This window comes from Sinohyriopsis cumingii, chromosome 19, assembly GCF_028554795.1.
Source record: "Sinohyriopsis cumingii isolate HCF-2022 chromosome 19, ASM2855479v2, whole genome shotgun sequence".
Lineage (NCBI taxonomy): Eukaryota > Metazoa > Mollusca > Bivalvia > Unionida > Unionidae > Sinohyriopsis > Sinohyriopsis cumingii.
The window spans coordinates 62,463,152-62,480,091 of NC_142979.1; the positions used below are offsets into that span (position 1 = coordinate 62,463,152).

At 35.4% G+C, this 16,940-nt stretch overlaps 1 protein-coding gene across 1 annotated transcript; it reads left to right on the forward strand.

Moving 5' to 3' along the window:
• Window positions 1–3,329: 3,329 nt before the first annotated feature.
• LOC149775819 (uncharacterized) lies at window positions 3,330–9,828 on the forward strand. The gene is made up of 3 exons (XM_089943997.1): window positions 3,330–3,619; window positions 7,569–7,834; window positions 8,655–9,828. Exons 1-3 carry the CDS (start codon window positions 3,406–3,408, stop codon window positions 8,676–8,678), a joined length of 504 nt encoding a protein of 167 aa, XP_089800123.1. The 5' UTR covers window positions 3,330–3,405; the 3' UTR covers window positions 8,679–9,828.
• The last annotated feature ends 7,112 nt before the right edge of the window (window positions 9,829–16,940 follow it).

Consider the following 16,940-nt stretch of genomic DNA (forward strand, 5'->3'; position numbering starts at 1 on the left):
TGTGTGTCAGAATATCCTTATTCATACGGAAATAGTTCAGGACAGGTACATATTTAAATATTTAAATGTTACGGCAATGGACGATGCTTTAAGATAGACGGGTGAGTAGAACTGGAGCTCATTAAAGCACTAGCATTTACTATCTTAGGCACATTACTGATAATCTTGATAATCTGTAAAGAATGTCTCTCTCTCCCCCCCATCCATGACTGACGAATTGATAAGTAATGCAATGTATCTCTATCTCCCAGCGTTATTGATCAATTGATACGCAACTGATTCAACCTCTACACACATAGACACACACACACGTAACTGATTCAACCTCTACACACACACACACACACACACACACACACACACACACACACACATATATATATATATATATATATATATATATATATATATATATATATATATATATATATATATATATATATATATATATATATATATATCACAAACTACAAGTTTACAGTTCGGGGTAATATAAAGTAACCACAGTGATGTAATGTAATTTGAGTGCGTGGCAATCAAATACATGTTTACTGGTCCCGTACCCTGCAGAACACGAGATATCGACAATATGCAACAGATAACTTTACAAATAAAGGGAGTGAACAATAAGAATAATTTCTATGGAAATAACATTCTACTTTGAGTCTGTGAACACTGATCCAGTCTGACTATAATCAGATCTCCACAACTCCTAGGTGGAGATCTGTTGACCTTGTTGTTCACCAATCATTCGGAATGTATAATTATTAACGATAACTCCTCTTAGCGTGCACTTGCAATGCTATAGTCTGATAGGATACTAAAAATAACACTGGTCAACAGTGAAATCATTACTGACTTGAAAAGGCCCTAATCTGTAGTATTTTGGTGTGCCGAACACGAATATAACCGTGAAAAATTTGTATTGGCTCTCGTTTTGAAGATATTCATATACCTCATTTTCTATGTTTCACTGTGTAAATTTCTCCAGTAGGACTGCAGCAACATCCGGAATAATGATGTAACATTGCATAATACCATCATGCTCACATCATCCACAGTTGATTGCATCATTTTCTGATGCAATGCAATACTAATGCCATGCGGCTGCTGAAGTAAGTTGACGTCAGCAGTGTACTATACATGTGTAGGCCTATTATACTAATGCCAGGCGGCTGCTGAAGCTGACGTAAGCAGTGTACTATATAAAGCCCAATCAGATAGGTTCAGCATTTAAAATATTTTAGACGTTGTGCGAGACAGTTCAAGCTACTGTTACATAAAACTTATTATTTTATCCATTTACGTACAATAAAGAACAGTAATGCCTCGAAAGTGTGTTAATACCGCGGACAATTTTTGCTATATTTGTGGGGAAGTGACATTTGCCAACCAGAAGAAAAGTATCAATTCTCAAGTGAAGAAGGCATATCATCTTTACTTCGGATGCAAGGTTGGTGACCAAGACAAGCCTTGGGCTCCGCATATATGCTGTGCTACATGTACAACACAGCTTTCACAGTGGTTGAATTGCAAAAGGTCATCAATGCCGTTTGCAGTCCCAATGGTGTGGAGAGAGCCAAGCAACCACCTAAATGACTGTTACTTCTGCTTGGTTCCTCCTCTTTCCGGCGGAATAACGAAGCGAAAGAAGTCGAGAATAGTCTACCCAAACATTCCGTCTGCATTGAGACCAGTTCCACATGGTGAGGGACTTCCTATTCCAGAACCTCCAGCAGAATATTCTCTTGATTCATCTGACGAAGACAAAGGTGAGTCGACCTGTTCTTCTCCTGGTCCATCAGCATGCAGTGATCCAGATTTTCACTGTGGTGCATCATCAACCCCACACAGAATAACACAGGAAGAACTAAATGACCTGATTCGTGATTTGGACTTATCAAAGAACAAGGCAGAATTGCTAGGATCAAGACTCCAACAATGGAATCTTCTAGAAGAAGATGTCACAATTACTGCATATCGAAAGCGCCACCAGCAATTGGAGCCTTTCTTCAGAAAGGAAAGTAATCTGATATTCTGTTCCGATATTGAGGGCCTCATGAATGCTTTAAAAATCACTCATGACCCACAAGAATGGAGACTATTTGTGGACTCTTCAAAACTGAGTCTCAAGGCTGTGCTTTTGCACAATGGAAACATTCTTCCATCTATTCCAGTAGCGTATGCTGTCCACATGAAAGAGACATACGATAACTTAAGGCAGCTACTGAATTCCATTGAGTATAACAAGTACAGCTGGCACCTCTGTGGTGATTTGAAGGTAGTTGCCCTTTTAATGGGACTGCAGCAACGATATACAAAATACATGTGTTTCTTATGCGAGTGGGATAGCCGAGCAAGGGAAATGCACTACATGAGGAAGGAATGGACTCACAGGCAGAATGTAGCCATTGGAGAGAAGAATATCCAACACCCAGCTCTGGTTGAGGCTCAGAAAATCTTGCTACCACCCCTTCACATCAAACTAGGTTTGATGAAGAACTTCGTGAAAGCCATTGACCGGACTTTGCCAGCATTCCGATACCTGCATGAAAAATTCCCTCGACTCAGCGAAGCAAAGATTAAAGAGGGAGTTTTTGTGGGTCCTCAGATTCGAGAGCTTTTCAAAGATGACCGGTTCAACAACTTGCTGGAAGGTGACGCGAAACAAGCATGGAATGCTTTTCGCCTAGTTTCTACAAACTTCCTCGGAAATGTTAGGGCAGAAAACTATAAGGAACTAGTAGAAGACATGTTGATGAAGTATAAGAAACTTGGCTGCAATATGTCTCTAAAGATTCACTTCCTTCATTCCCATTTGGATTTCTTTCCTAGCAACTGTGGTATTGTTAGTGATGAACACGGCGAACGTTTTCATCAAGATATCGCAACAATGGAACAAAGATACCAGGGAAAATGGTCCACTACAATGCTGGCTGACTACTGCTGGACACTCCTCAGAGATGCTCCCGAACAGCTGTACAAGAGACAGGTGAAGAAATCTAAGATGTAGTCAATGACTTGATTTTTTATAGGTAGGCTATTACAGTTGACCTTTTACTATTGGAATGCATTTCGTTATGTAAACATTAATTTCTTGCAGATTACAAAAAAACTAGAGCCAATTTTGCAATTTGACTGTCATATTCGTGTTCAGCACATAAAAATTGATAAGAATTGACTAATTTTATTTCAGTAACATGACTTTTGTAAAAATTTGTTGTCCAGTGTATAAGTGGACTGGAATTCCAAAAGGTCACCAAACAATGAGCTTGTTACGGTGTCTGTCCCGTCTACAAGTAGGACTGTGGTGATATGACTTTATTTAGACAGACATTGAACATTTTTTTCTATACACGTTTCATAAACCAAAAAAATATAAACAGATAATGATTCCTTAATCATATGATGCATATTAAGCATATTAGTAATCAATGGTTTCCTCTTCGTGTGTTTAAGGGCTTTCAATGTAGCCAATGGCTGACTCTGAAGATTCTGAGATGGGACTTCACGATCATATATTACACTACAGTTGAAGTTTTGGTGGATTCATACCCAAGAGTCAAACAGTTTCAATCTGAGTTTCTGGACCTGTTTTGTAGATTCCAGAGAATTTATGGTAGGTCTAACAATAATATATATATATATATATATATATATATATATATATATATATAGAGAGAGAGAGAGAGAGAGAGAGAGAGAGATAGATAGATAGATAGATATATGTGTGTGCGTGTGTGCGTGTGTATGTGTGTGTGTGTGTGTGTGTGTAAAATTTCAGTTTATTTAACCTGTTTTGTCCATTCCAGGGGACTGATGGTAAATATAATCAGTAATCTGTATATTTGTATGTCAAGCGTTTCAGTATAATCTTCATTAATTAACGTTAATTAACGTTTGCTGCTCAACAACCATTACAATCTTATATGTGTTGGGCAAGTATTGAAATTACTTTGTCTTTTGTAAGCCAAACTGATATTAGGTTAATACTTAATAGAATATTTAGCAACTGTGAAACGAATGTTAAAAAATATATGCTTACGTGTGATGACTTTGAAAAATACATTGGAAACATAAAATTAAAGCTTCTTAAATTAAAAGCCTTTAGGCAAATATTTGGCAAAGATGTGAACTAGTTGCAAAGATTCCAAAATTACATGACATTTTATTATACACATAAAAAATGTTTAAATATCACAATACTTATTAAATCAATTGATTCTTTTATATAGATTCGTTTTGTTTCTTCACTTTTGTAAAATAAATAAACATCTTGCATGAAATTGATACAGATACATTGTATAAGAACGAATCATTACATCCAATGTAAAGTTAATATATACAGGCAATCCTATAAGATGATTTATGTATAAATAAGGCATGCAAGTCTTAGTTGAGACAAATCCAATAATTTAATGAAATATAACAATATTTTGGTCTTTTGTATATATGTGTGACCATTTGTACAAGACAATTTAACTTGACTGATTGACTTTTGAAAGTTAATTCTCAACATAAAACTACCTACTATAAGTTCGAGCCAGATCTTAAAAATGTAAAGATAATTCAAGTAATGTATGGATCCATTATAAAATGTTGTGTTATATCACAGAGAAAGAAAATATAATTTATATCATCGGTTCCAGATATTATAGTTTTGAAATATTTTTTTAATAAATGTTTTAATTATCCTTTATCTGCCTTTGTTAACTTCTCGAATAAATAGATAACTTTTCTACATTAAAATGTTAATTATAAAATTGACTCCTCCTTTTCACGAAAAATACATTGATCTTTTGCTAATATTCTGGTTTTTTTTATTTTACAATTGTTTTTAGTATCTTGAAAATCCATCAATTCCATATCATCAACGAAAGCAAGTAAAAAATAAATCATTGTATCTTAATATACAAGACTCTTTATTCCCTTTGTCGTACAAATTCTTGTTTTTCTGTTGTTTTTGTTTATTTCTACAACAATAACATCCAAAACTTTCTGTATCATTTGTTTTTTCTTCGAACTAAACGATAAACATACTTTATACCAGGCAACAAAATGCTTTCTTAATATTCTTGAATTTTGATAAATATTTTATATTAAATCTTTCGAATTTTTAAAGTATTTTCATTAGTACAGATAAATAATCGGACAATACTACTTTTATCCATATATAGCTTTCAATTCTTCATACGTATATAGCGAACCATCACATACAACTATAACAATATTATTATGGCTGCATGTTTAATACTAACCTGCCGTATCAGAATTGTTGTTGAAAATAAATATTTTCAATTGCAACAGTTTTCTAAGTTAATTCATGCCATTATTCTAATACACGTTTCCAAATTTATTCGCAAGATATCGAATCTATAAGTGATAAAAGAGTGAATAGTAAATATTGACTTAAAATAGATGCACAGTAAAGTCATCCGTTTACTTCGTGCTCAGTGGTTTTACTCAATGTCGATATTATCATTGTCTTCGCAAAAGCTTTGTTTTTAACCGTATTCAGATCTCTTTGTTTACTACCTTAATAAATCACCTTTCGTTTAACGCGATCTGGCAATGACCTTGTTTTCCCACAGTTAATTTGGTGCCAACTGGTTGTTTTATTTGCACACTTTTCTGTGATAATTCGTATTACATCAGGCAAAATTCCAATAAGTGTGTTCGTACATCTAACACTAATAATTTAATTTAGGTAATTTTTCCAGGAATATAATTATTCAAATTATTTAGATTTAATTCTGTCTTCTTCATTGCCTCAGTTTAATTTCAAACACAAATATAGTAATTCATTTGAAATGTCATTAAAGATTCAAATGCCCATGATCTGATCCAAATTAAAAGCATAACACATTCATTCTATCATTTGACTTTGGTAATGCCCCGCACCAATCGCCTTAGTTTTGTCTACACATATTCCATCAACCAATAATCCCTACCATAAACCCAATCACACTTTTCAACGCCATGCGTTTTTATATGCTAGAAATCTCAGCAAAACCCATAAGTGGGACAAATCAAATTCTCAAAATACACCTATTAAGATCCAATGGCAGACATACCTTTAATCTCAGCCATGAGTCATTTCTTTGCAGGCGTTCATAACATAAACATAGTTTTCAAAAGGTCCAGAAGTTCGGTTGAATTCTATAAATTTAATTTAGTCATTTTTAGTGAGTTTCGTGTGTCATGGTACACGCCTTGATTATAGCATGGTGAAACTAAGTAACCATATATAAATACCAACATCGTTTAATGATTCAACTTTGACCACCATATTGCCTACAAGTAAAAATTCAAGACTAGTTACCTGTTACGACAAATATATGCTATATATGTATGTAGCTTTGTTATCGATGTTTTGTTAATGCTGTGTTAAATAATTTGTAGTCAAGGCAACACGTTATATAATAATCGTGAATCCCATCTTAAAACCTGATACAATTACTTCCCTCATACATTAATGCTAAACAAAACAAATTTGTCTAATAAGCGAACTAAAAGAAGTATTCAGATTGTTGCCTGTCTCTATTTGTGTAGTATGGTAATAAATAGATGTGTACAAGCATATATAAGCATATTCTGCGATTTACATCGATTCATAGGGAGCTGCGGTGGCTTTGTGGTTAGTGTGCTGGACTAAAATCCGAAAAGGTGGTGTTAAATTCATAACATAGGACCAGCTTGAGTCAGTTATCATGACGTGTACTTGGGCAAGGCACTTTACTCCAACTGCCGTAAAACACCAAAGCAAACCGAAATACAGGGTTTCAGAATAGTCTCACTGAGTATCGGCTTTCTTTCTTTCTCTTATGTTACAAACTGTTTATTACTGATTGTGTAAAAATCGTCAGCAAACGAATCTTGTCTGTTTTTCCACTGCTGAAGTTTGCAAACACCTGGCTATCAAAATCCCTGGATAAAAGCTGCTTGTCCGTAAACTTGTCGACTAACAACGTGATACCCTTAACTATTAAGGGAACATCATTCGGCTCTTTTCCTGCTTCTTGGTACTTCTCTTACAACAGATCTTCCTGCCAATTTACATATTATCGGTCTGTTTGAATATTATTCAAATGGCTTTACTAGATGTCTCACTAAATGCAAGCGTTGACCGAATGTCGGCAGTCATCTTGTACGCATTTAGCTGAAGTTTATCATTTACCTCAAAATATATAACATATAAACATGCATACGGAACTGCAGACTTAGCTAACGAGCAGTACGGTGCTTATTCTTCAAAATTTTATTTCTTGGTATTTCAAAACATCTTTAAATCCACCACCATTTACGAAAAAGGCCAGCACATCCGGTTCATTGTCTCTCACAACTTTTGCCCTATCATAAAGTCCACCAGTCATGAAAATAAACAAGACGGAAAGGAAAACGTTTTGTCAGAATCCTTTATATATATAACTACTTATATATCTTAGACCAATCTTTTCTCCGTTTGTGTGGATGTCTGTCGCTAGACCATTGTGTCTATCTAATTTGAAAAAAGATTGTAAAAATGTTCATTTTGCAAAATATTAAATTTAAATTGGCGTTTTTTGTAGACCGATTGCCAGAGAGTCTGAAACAGTCAGTTCAGAAGTTATGTTCCTTTAGTGATGCCGTACATCAAGTAGCAAATACAACCCCAGTGCTATTCCTCTTCGGCTCGACACATTCCAAAATCCCCACAAACGATCTGGTAAAGAAAGGTAAACCCCATAAAACTGAGACTCACCAGTTCGAAGAAATGCATCAGCTAGATGAAAATGAAAAGAACTACAAGCTGGTTGTGGCAATATGTACGCTGAGAATGATGGATACAAGAAAGGTACCACTACTCTTTAAAAACAGCCTTTGCAAGTTTATAACCTTCACACTAGATGACTTGCAAAGCTGAAAGTTCATAGTTACTACCTACTCCAAAACAATATATATATATATATATATATATATATATATATATATATATATATATATATATATATATATTCGCTGTAGGGGAATAAATGTATAAATGTAGCATTCTCTTATATTATTCTACCTCCAGTAATTTAAAGTAATATTATCAGATACCTTCCTTTACACTGATAAGATGGTACATACCGTCTGCTCTGTTCGGTGTATTTTTATACCCTGCAATAATGACTTTTGTATACCTTGATGCGTGTTAGAGGAGGTATAAAATGACTGGGTCGCCAATCAAGTGTGACTACAATACACATATTCGCAAATAACCGCCATTTTAGTTTCTGGCTGTGGGCTTATTTGAGTGGTTATGGAGGTTGATGTGTGCAGGGTAGGCACGGTTTCCGCTACGCACTGAATCAGTTTTCATTCACAGTAATATATGAATTATATAATCTCTCTGATAACATTGCCTGAGTCTCTCTCTCTCTCTCTCTCTCTCTCTATATATATATATATATATATATATATATATATATATATATGACTATATTTAGTATTGACCAGTAACAACGAAAACTTAAAAATGTGTCATTATAGTTTGAAGATGGTATATATACATGTGTAATTATTTGATATTACTGTGTTCATTCCTTAATTAATGTTAATGTAAAAGTCAATGATAGTGGGAAGACTAAGGCTTTTAACTGTATTTATCTAAATATCTATACCTTTATTTTCAGATGTTACAAGGCATACTATTTTAGGGGATTGTTTCATTCTGTAAGGTGTTAATTGCGCATATTTAGCATTCCGATTATAGGAATCGTGAACAAACTAAACAAAAATGTTGTTTCTGAATTATCCTCTACCCATTGACTTATCGCTAATTTGAACATGGCGACTTATGAAAATAAAAGCCAGTTTAATTCGACCCAGTAGTTAAGAAGACTAATTTTCTATTGAAAGACACTATACGTTGGAAAATGTGTGTAACAGACGTGTAAAAGGGGGGGGGGGAGGTTCTTTCCAGGGAAGAGATAAATTAATGAAAGTGATGGACTTCGTCGGTGTGGAAAATATGATGTTCTTTGTAGACAAATCATACGAAGTCAACAAGGACGTTGTTGTCAATAATTTGGAACGCTTCGAAGATTTACTCACACAAACAATTAACGATAGGAGTGTTCTCTATGAGAGTAAAATGGAGAAAATTTCGAAAGACATCAGCAACCACATGGATTATAAGTTTGAGCACTCCTTCCAGTCGCTTAATATGTTTTTGATAGAAATTACCAAGAAACGAAGTCACACCCGTGGTCCTCGTTTTGGTGGCAAAGGTACAGGAGGACGATTTTGCAAAGAAATAAAAGCACTGTTTGCGAATCTTTTGACAATATTAGACATACTAGTCACATCAAAGGGGGAATCTGCAGAAGAGAAACTAGCAACAGCAATCGTTTCTTGCACAAAAACGGTGCTGATCAGAGAGATAGCAAGGACATACGAAATCCAAGATGTTAAAGTATTCGACTATTGGCAGAAAGAAAATTACAATGATATTTGGATGCAACATTTACAGAAACATCTTTATACAGTTCCTGTGGTCAAGAAAGTTTATAAGTTCATGAAAGAACCCAATGATGTGTCAGTTAAACGTGACTTACAAAACAGTACACATTAGATGATGCTAAGACCATGGGGAAAGAAGTGACACTTTTAGTGGGAAGTATCCTTGAAGTAGGGTTGAATGTTAAGAAAATCAGAATTAATTTGGATCATCTTGTGAAACTCAGAAAGGAACTAATGAGTCTTATGGAAGAAACAATCGACGGGCACAAATACAATGACCGTAGCCATAAGTTGGACAAATGGAGGAAAGAAATAGAGGGGTTTGTTATGTACTTTTGTCTCCGTTTCTCCGTTGAGGGTTATATATATATATATATATATATATATATATATATATATATATATATATATATATATATATATATATAAGCAGAGCAGTTATTTTGAATTATAATGAGGTCAAAGGAAATTATCAAAACAATCAACCTCAATCTTACTTGCCTTTCAAGCCAATTTATTAGATACTTTTTTCTAAATATGTGCAATACGGATAATTAATTATGGCTTCAAATTAGAGTTATAGTTGCTTTCCATAATAAAGGAAGCATTTTGCATTCTGTATAAATAGTTTACATTTCTGTACTCAAGCTCTGACAAGTAAAACAAATAGGAAACCTTTCCTGACTTTCCTGATAAAATGGCTTGGAAACTACATTTCGAGAATGAAAACGAGATTTATTCTGCCTAAAGTGTTATCAATTGTTTCTTGTGATTAAAGAAAAATGTTGGAAAGCGCACCAGATGAACACAAATTAACCTGTTTCAAAACAGAGTAACATTTCTGGCTTCAAATACCACGGAAGAGCTACTGATTGTAATAAGATCATGCAATTCATTTAAACAAATGTGTGTAGTATGAAACGGTCGTTGATGTCGTAGTGTTATAAACGTGTACTTATCTTTACATTAAAAGAAGCAAATCTTAACAATTAACCCTACAACACGTAACAAGAGGACAAAAAGCTTATATTCTGTTTGAACAAAAGAGAAAATATCTTATCGTTATTGAAAGTTTAAGTTTAGTTACTTTGAAATGAAAACATGGGCAATTGCATATTTTTGGTAAATTGTTTGATTTTGTTTTTTCTCCTAGGATGGAGGAAGTTGAAGCCATCAGTCTAGTTTTTGGGAAGCTTTTAATATATTTGAAAAGTACACAATCTAAAAATAGAGAAAGCGAGGTTCATAGGCAGATAATGAGGTCTTTGATGGATTATCCGGGTGAAGTTTTTGTTCAAGGTGTTTCTCACAATTTATATGCGGGACGAACTGGGGCTGCAAACAATCAAGAAATAGTAATTGGAGATGCGTTTCGTACTGAATCTGGAACTCGTGGAACAATCGGCCTTTTCATGCATGAAGATGGGACCACGAGCAAAGATCTTCATTTTGTCACAAGCAGCCATGTTGTTTTACATTCAGATATAGTAAATAGTTGTGACCCGACACCAAATTTTCTTGGCAGGATTAGACACTCGTTGACGACTGAAGACCGGCTGGTTGATATTGCTGCCATTAGGATTGAAGAAGATATGCAAAATCGTTGTAATGTCTTCTTCTAAGATGAAAATGGAACTTGCCAGTGTAAAATACTTGATTTGGATGGAATCAGTAAACTGAAAGAAGGAAAGCACGTATACAAAAGAGGTACAACGACAGGTCAAACTAAAGGATGTATTATCTCAGAGGATTTCAGAAGAGCTGGTTTAAAAGACCACCATTTCTCGTTGGTCTGCCGGTTGGAGTGGATGAAGATGCACGTGACACAGGATTTGCCAAACCGGGTGATAGTGGGGCCGTTTTGTACACTAAAACAGCAGATGGAGACGTTCATTTTGTATCTATAATAATGGGAGAATTCGAACTCAGAAAAACAGACGATATTTTAAATAAACTATTCAAAGATTTGACAGCAGACGTGGGTCCTCTAATTCTATCCACTTGTCTTCTTGATGGATTAAGCATAATTGAAGATAAGTTTAAATTTAAATTGATACTACCCGCAACACAAGTACCTGGTCCATCGGATCGTACTTCTGACAAACAATCCGGTGAACACAAATAGTCTCACAGTTGTTGAGGTATTGGTGTCAAGCTTTATAAGGTTGTGTTGGTCTGAGAAGGTGCATTTTGACTGATACATCTGATTCAAGTATATTGCAAGATTTCATGGCCTTTTTCACCTGCATCTGTTTACAGTATAAGTTATTACTGTATTACCAGAGCCCCCCCCCCCCGTTATTATTTTGCCGTGTTCTAAATTTGCATTGAGAAAGAGGGAAAAGGGGAGAAAAATTAGAAATTTATTTATTTAGTAAGTAGTATAAACATTTCATGTTTCAGTATGTTTCATGTCATTCTAAACATATAGAATTAAAGAAACGACTTAAATGGCAGAAAAGTAAATACATGTATCTGCATGAGGAAAATGCTGGTTTCAATAAGAGAGAAAGAGATAGTGAATGAAGTTTCGAAATCGATACACAGAACGCAATTAAATGACGGTTATTTAACATCGATTGTGTTTAGTGTTCAATCCCGCAAATGAACATGAAAGGAAACGTTGAATTGTGAAGAAAGAATTGCCTTCTTTACATTCAGATATAGTAAACAAAGGAAAAAATATAATTTTCTTCACAATTACTCCACAAATTCATTCCATATATACATCATAGTATAGGCGGCCGTATATTCAGTTTGATATATCCATTCAATAGACTCCACATAATTAATTCGAACAACATGAATATGGTCCAGAAAATAAAATTAATGCAATGTTTGCAGATAACTATAGGCTGCACTGCTAAAAACGCTTGCTCTTGCTACGGGTATCTGTATCATCTGTTAATTTATAATACAGTTTTATTTAAGTCATTTAGGTGTATGACATTTATATTTTAATTCTTTAATTCAGTAACCGGAACTATAGTAAAAGTTCATGTACAGCACGTTGTAGAATTCTCATTCATAAATCAAGGCCGATTGCATGGGTCAAGTCAAGAACTATTTTGGTCAAGTACGCCATGCATTAGCTTGAATGAAGGTCACGAAAGCAACACGTGACACTAGGAGAAAACTACTTTCACAGTTGTATTTTGTTTGCAGGCATCACTTGAAACTCTATTTAAAAGGGTCATTAACAAAGAATACGTGGAAGGAGGATAAATATAGGATAGCATTGGTCTTAACATTCGTCTAATCTGGTTCCTAGCCGGCAGATTTTATAATGATTGTCTCAAATTCGTTATAGGTTTTGGCATCCTGAGTTTTATAGATGTCCCTTTTCTGTCCTTATAAAACTGAACATAGACAAACTTATAGCAAAAATGATGTGTTAATATATCATATATGCGGACTGTGGCGTGAAAGATGCAACTTGATATGAAAAATAAATTAAGTATTTCATATAGGTCCCGAGATATGTTTTGTCATATGTCCCATTTATCGTGGCAATATAACTCGTTTTACGGCCGTTAATGTAACGTATTTTCGAGACCACAGTAACCCCTACGGTGTGGATGATTTTATTTATGTTTGAGGTTGACAAAAGTGACTAGATATTTGCAGAAAACTATTCGTCATTAAATTATTTGGAATTCAGAAAACAAGAACAGGATGAAGCAGCTAATGTAAGTCTGTCTTTATGTCTGTCTGTCTGTCTTTCGCTCTATCTCTCTTTGAATGCGATAGTCTTCTACAAAGTTTAGCGTCTATGTTGGCGTTGGTTGAAATATAGAGGAAATATTGCATATGTGGTAGAATTGTCAAATTACAAAACGTTCTTGGAAGTTGAACGGGAATCTAAGAAAAAAAATATAGTATCTGGAACTAAGTTTAAAAAACAAACATTTTTCAAATAAAACTGTACCTTTACAATCTGTAAATAAATATGTTTCTACAGTTTTGAAATGGTGCTTGTTCAATTTTAATACCACCGTCGTCTTCGTGTTCACATAGCTTCCAGTGTGTTTCTAAATAGTATCCTGTTAGAATTGAAAACGGCGAAAACATTGGCAGCGTATATGCAAAAATATCAGTTCGATCTCTAATGTAAAGCTGTGTTGTCAAGGTCTCCTAGTCGGAGACCGGTCATTGCCCGTCCTCAAAAGTAAAGAAAATATGTGCCAATCTGGAATTTTAGCATGGAAGATACACGCGAGCTGTTGGAGTAATCGATGCTAAATCACCCAGTTTCACGATTGGAGAAAACCGAAACAGTAAATGGCATTGTTCAGCTCAGCTTGCGGAAGCTCCTCTTTAGTAACTGCTTCTGATTGCGTCACATGTTAAATTGATCTGAGTTATGGAGATAATCTTGACAATGTCTGGCACGAAATGGTATCCAGACCTTCCAGATTCAGCATGATTTGTTTGTTCTCGTACCTTTTATTAATATCTTTGGGACAACATAAAATTGATTTTACTGAAGATAGTGAAACATGAACCTGATACGAAGCAGACTTAATCAAGATGACAGAACTGAATATGGGCTCATACTCACAGTGAAAATTGTAGAGTCTTTGGCGTTAACCACATCCTCTGTCGAATCTCTAAACTGAATAATTCCATTTCGTACGCACCCAGGGGAAGTCCATCTTCCATCGAAAATACAAACGAATTATTCGTGGGAAGACCACGTAATGGTTACGCTCCGATATTAGGTCAACTGTAATACACGCGCAACGATGCTAATGCAAATGTAAGTGTGCGTGATTCTCAGCGGTAATTATTGTAAAGAAAGTTAAATAAAACTCTGATTTAGCTGATGCTATTGTAACCATTGAGGCTACACTCTGGGATGTATTTACAAGCGACACTCTGTATCACGAAATAGGTTTCATATACAGCACGAAGTATTGCAATGGAAATTTATACAGAACTTACCATCAGTGTGGTAATATACATCACTAATATCTTCAGTGACTTCGTGCATCAACAAAAGAAACGTACCCGGGTGCATGATGTTGTTGTTTAGCAGTCGCTGACAAAACGATGCGATCCAACCTGTCCACTAGTTTATTTCCCTATTTCCGGTCCACATACACCCAATCACCAATAGACAAACAATGCTTTGCTAGAATACCCTGTTTGACGATTTTATTTTTCAACGTTAAAATTAAAGATATCTCAGTGTTTTCTAAATGCTCATGCTGATTAAACTTCTCCTTAAATATCCACGTGGTCCAATGTTTACATGCTTTACTTGCAGTCTTCTTATGATGTTACCGTTCATACATGTTCGACTTGGCCAGAAAATAACCGGTACATCTTGGGCGATCTCTTTAAGGTACGCAAAGTTAAATATTCTAGGAGTTTTTCAAGACTTGGTTGATGGCTGTTCAAGATGTGTAATTGTTTCTTGTGTATCTGCAATATGCTTTGGCAAGTGTTTGATAATCACCAGAGTCCTAACAATAGCACATGTTCCTTTTATGTTTAATTCATCGTCGGGGCTTCACGTCTAAGTTTATTTAACTGTGCAAATGTTTGTTTGAAACCATCTGTGAGGTTTTTCCGTGCGTATTGTCGCGACTATAACATATCTTTGACACGTTATCATGCATCCATGTACGTGGCAAGAAGATTCATTTGGTCGCTCGCATCTTTGCGCCTTCGGTCTGCAGCTTCAAGTTGTTCGGCTTGATATTTTCTCCCGGAAGCAGGTCCATTAGTCATGTCTATAGTAAGGAAACTATAAGGGTCATAGCATCAGCAAACATATTCCAAAACTCATACCAAGGGTGGTCTGCATTTCATTATGTCCATTGAATGTTTGTCAAGCCATGCGATTTAATACCCGAATATTTTAGGAAAGTTTACTTATCGTTGTGGGAGATCACGTTTCCATGTTAGTGTTGGCCTGCGGAAAGTATTCTTGTGGGGTTGTCTTGGTGTTCAAGCATCACATCGTCGTACACAATCATTATCCTTCCTCGGATCAAGTTCGGCATCAATGGAGCTTCATCGGCTGTAGAAAAGTAATCAGTGCTGGAAGATTTGCTTCTTGGTGACGACTATAAAATCGCTGAATACATTTTAACACAGTTGATCGTCAGCTGACAGCGCAATTAGATACAACCGATGCTACATTAATCATCTCCAAATCATATTTAACAACAGTTGGGGTTTCCCTGGTCTAGCCAAGTCGATAATCAACGCACGACTTAAGCTGGAAACATGTCACCGTTCTTAAATAATTTAGTCTTTAAAGTCAACGACGCTGAGAGAAGAGCTTTTCCTTTTCCATGATACCATGATAAATGTCAATTATTGCTTAACACAGATATGTCCTCATACTGAGTGAGATGCCGCATGAAAGTTCGTACTGAGAATCCAACTCGAGATCTAACGTGTAATATTGGACATGCAATCGCAGGAATTTGTGTCCGATCTGAAGCAAAGAAGTTCACGTATACTATCAAATTGCGTCGCCAGAGATGTCGCTACTGTATTAACGAAGCTACCAGGAAACCGTAGAGAAAATACACTGGTGAAATGCACATCACTGGATACAATTACTATGTGTCTGCAGAATGGCTGGATATTCGACATGGTTTGAACAACTTACTAAAGTCTAAAGAAGCATCTACAAATCGTGCTGATGTTACCTGTTACCGACATAATCTGCTTTTTATGGTAGCACACGTTCTTGGTTCTGCAGCAAATCACGCATATGACTTGAGCGCTATTAATCCTACGATCAGAGAAAGAATTGGCAGATGGATCATTAAGGAGGTATGAAGGCTAAGATTTTTCGAGCTACTAGATAGTGGACACCATTCATTTATTGGAGGTAAAATATATTGATATAAGAAACAAATAAACAAATAAACATGAATAAGGAAATATACTACAGTTAAATGAAAGAGGAAACAGCCGTTGCAATTTTAGTGAGCGCGGCAAAAGTTACCAATGGGATTCCTCAAGCATGGTTGGCAAAACAAGCAATGTGGCATATTTACTATCCGCACCAAGAAACGTTTCCCGTCGCTGGTTTGATGTGAGAAAATATAACGAAGCTTATCAGGATAATCCTTTATTTTTTCCAAGTGATCGAGTACAAGGACACATACAAATATGCATTAACCCTCGTAGATATTGCCAGTAGATACAACGAAGCGAAACCATTGCACTATAAAGATTCTGAAAGTTTTGCAGGTGTGGCTGAACGTATCTTTCTACATTTGCTTCTAACATGACCGCAACTGTAATAGGTCCAACAAGGTAAAAAATTTCTTGAAGCCGTTGCTGTGTTGTTAACAAAATATAAGGTGCTTAGTCTTGTGAGGCATTTTAATATACATCGCAATAAAGCCATTGTGAGTAATTTAAGCGTACACTTGCGGAATGATTATTTTGGACATCAGTACGCCCATGAATTGTTAGTAAGGTGTATG

Bases quoted from the DNA above. Each gene is read 5' to 3' on its own strand.
- LOC149775819 (XM_089943997.1), top strand. From the start codon at position 3,406: ATGATGCATATTAAGCATATTAGTAATCAATGGTTTCCTCTTCGTGTG. The intron at 3,620-7,568 runs GTAGGTCTAACA...CGTTTTTTGTAG, and splicing joins TAGATTCCAGAGAATTTATG to ACCGATTGCCAGAGAGTCTG. The intron at 7,835-8,654 runs GTACCACTACTC...CTTTATTTTCAG, and splicing joins GAATGATGGATACAAGAAAG to ATGTTACAAGGCATACTATT.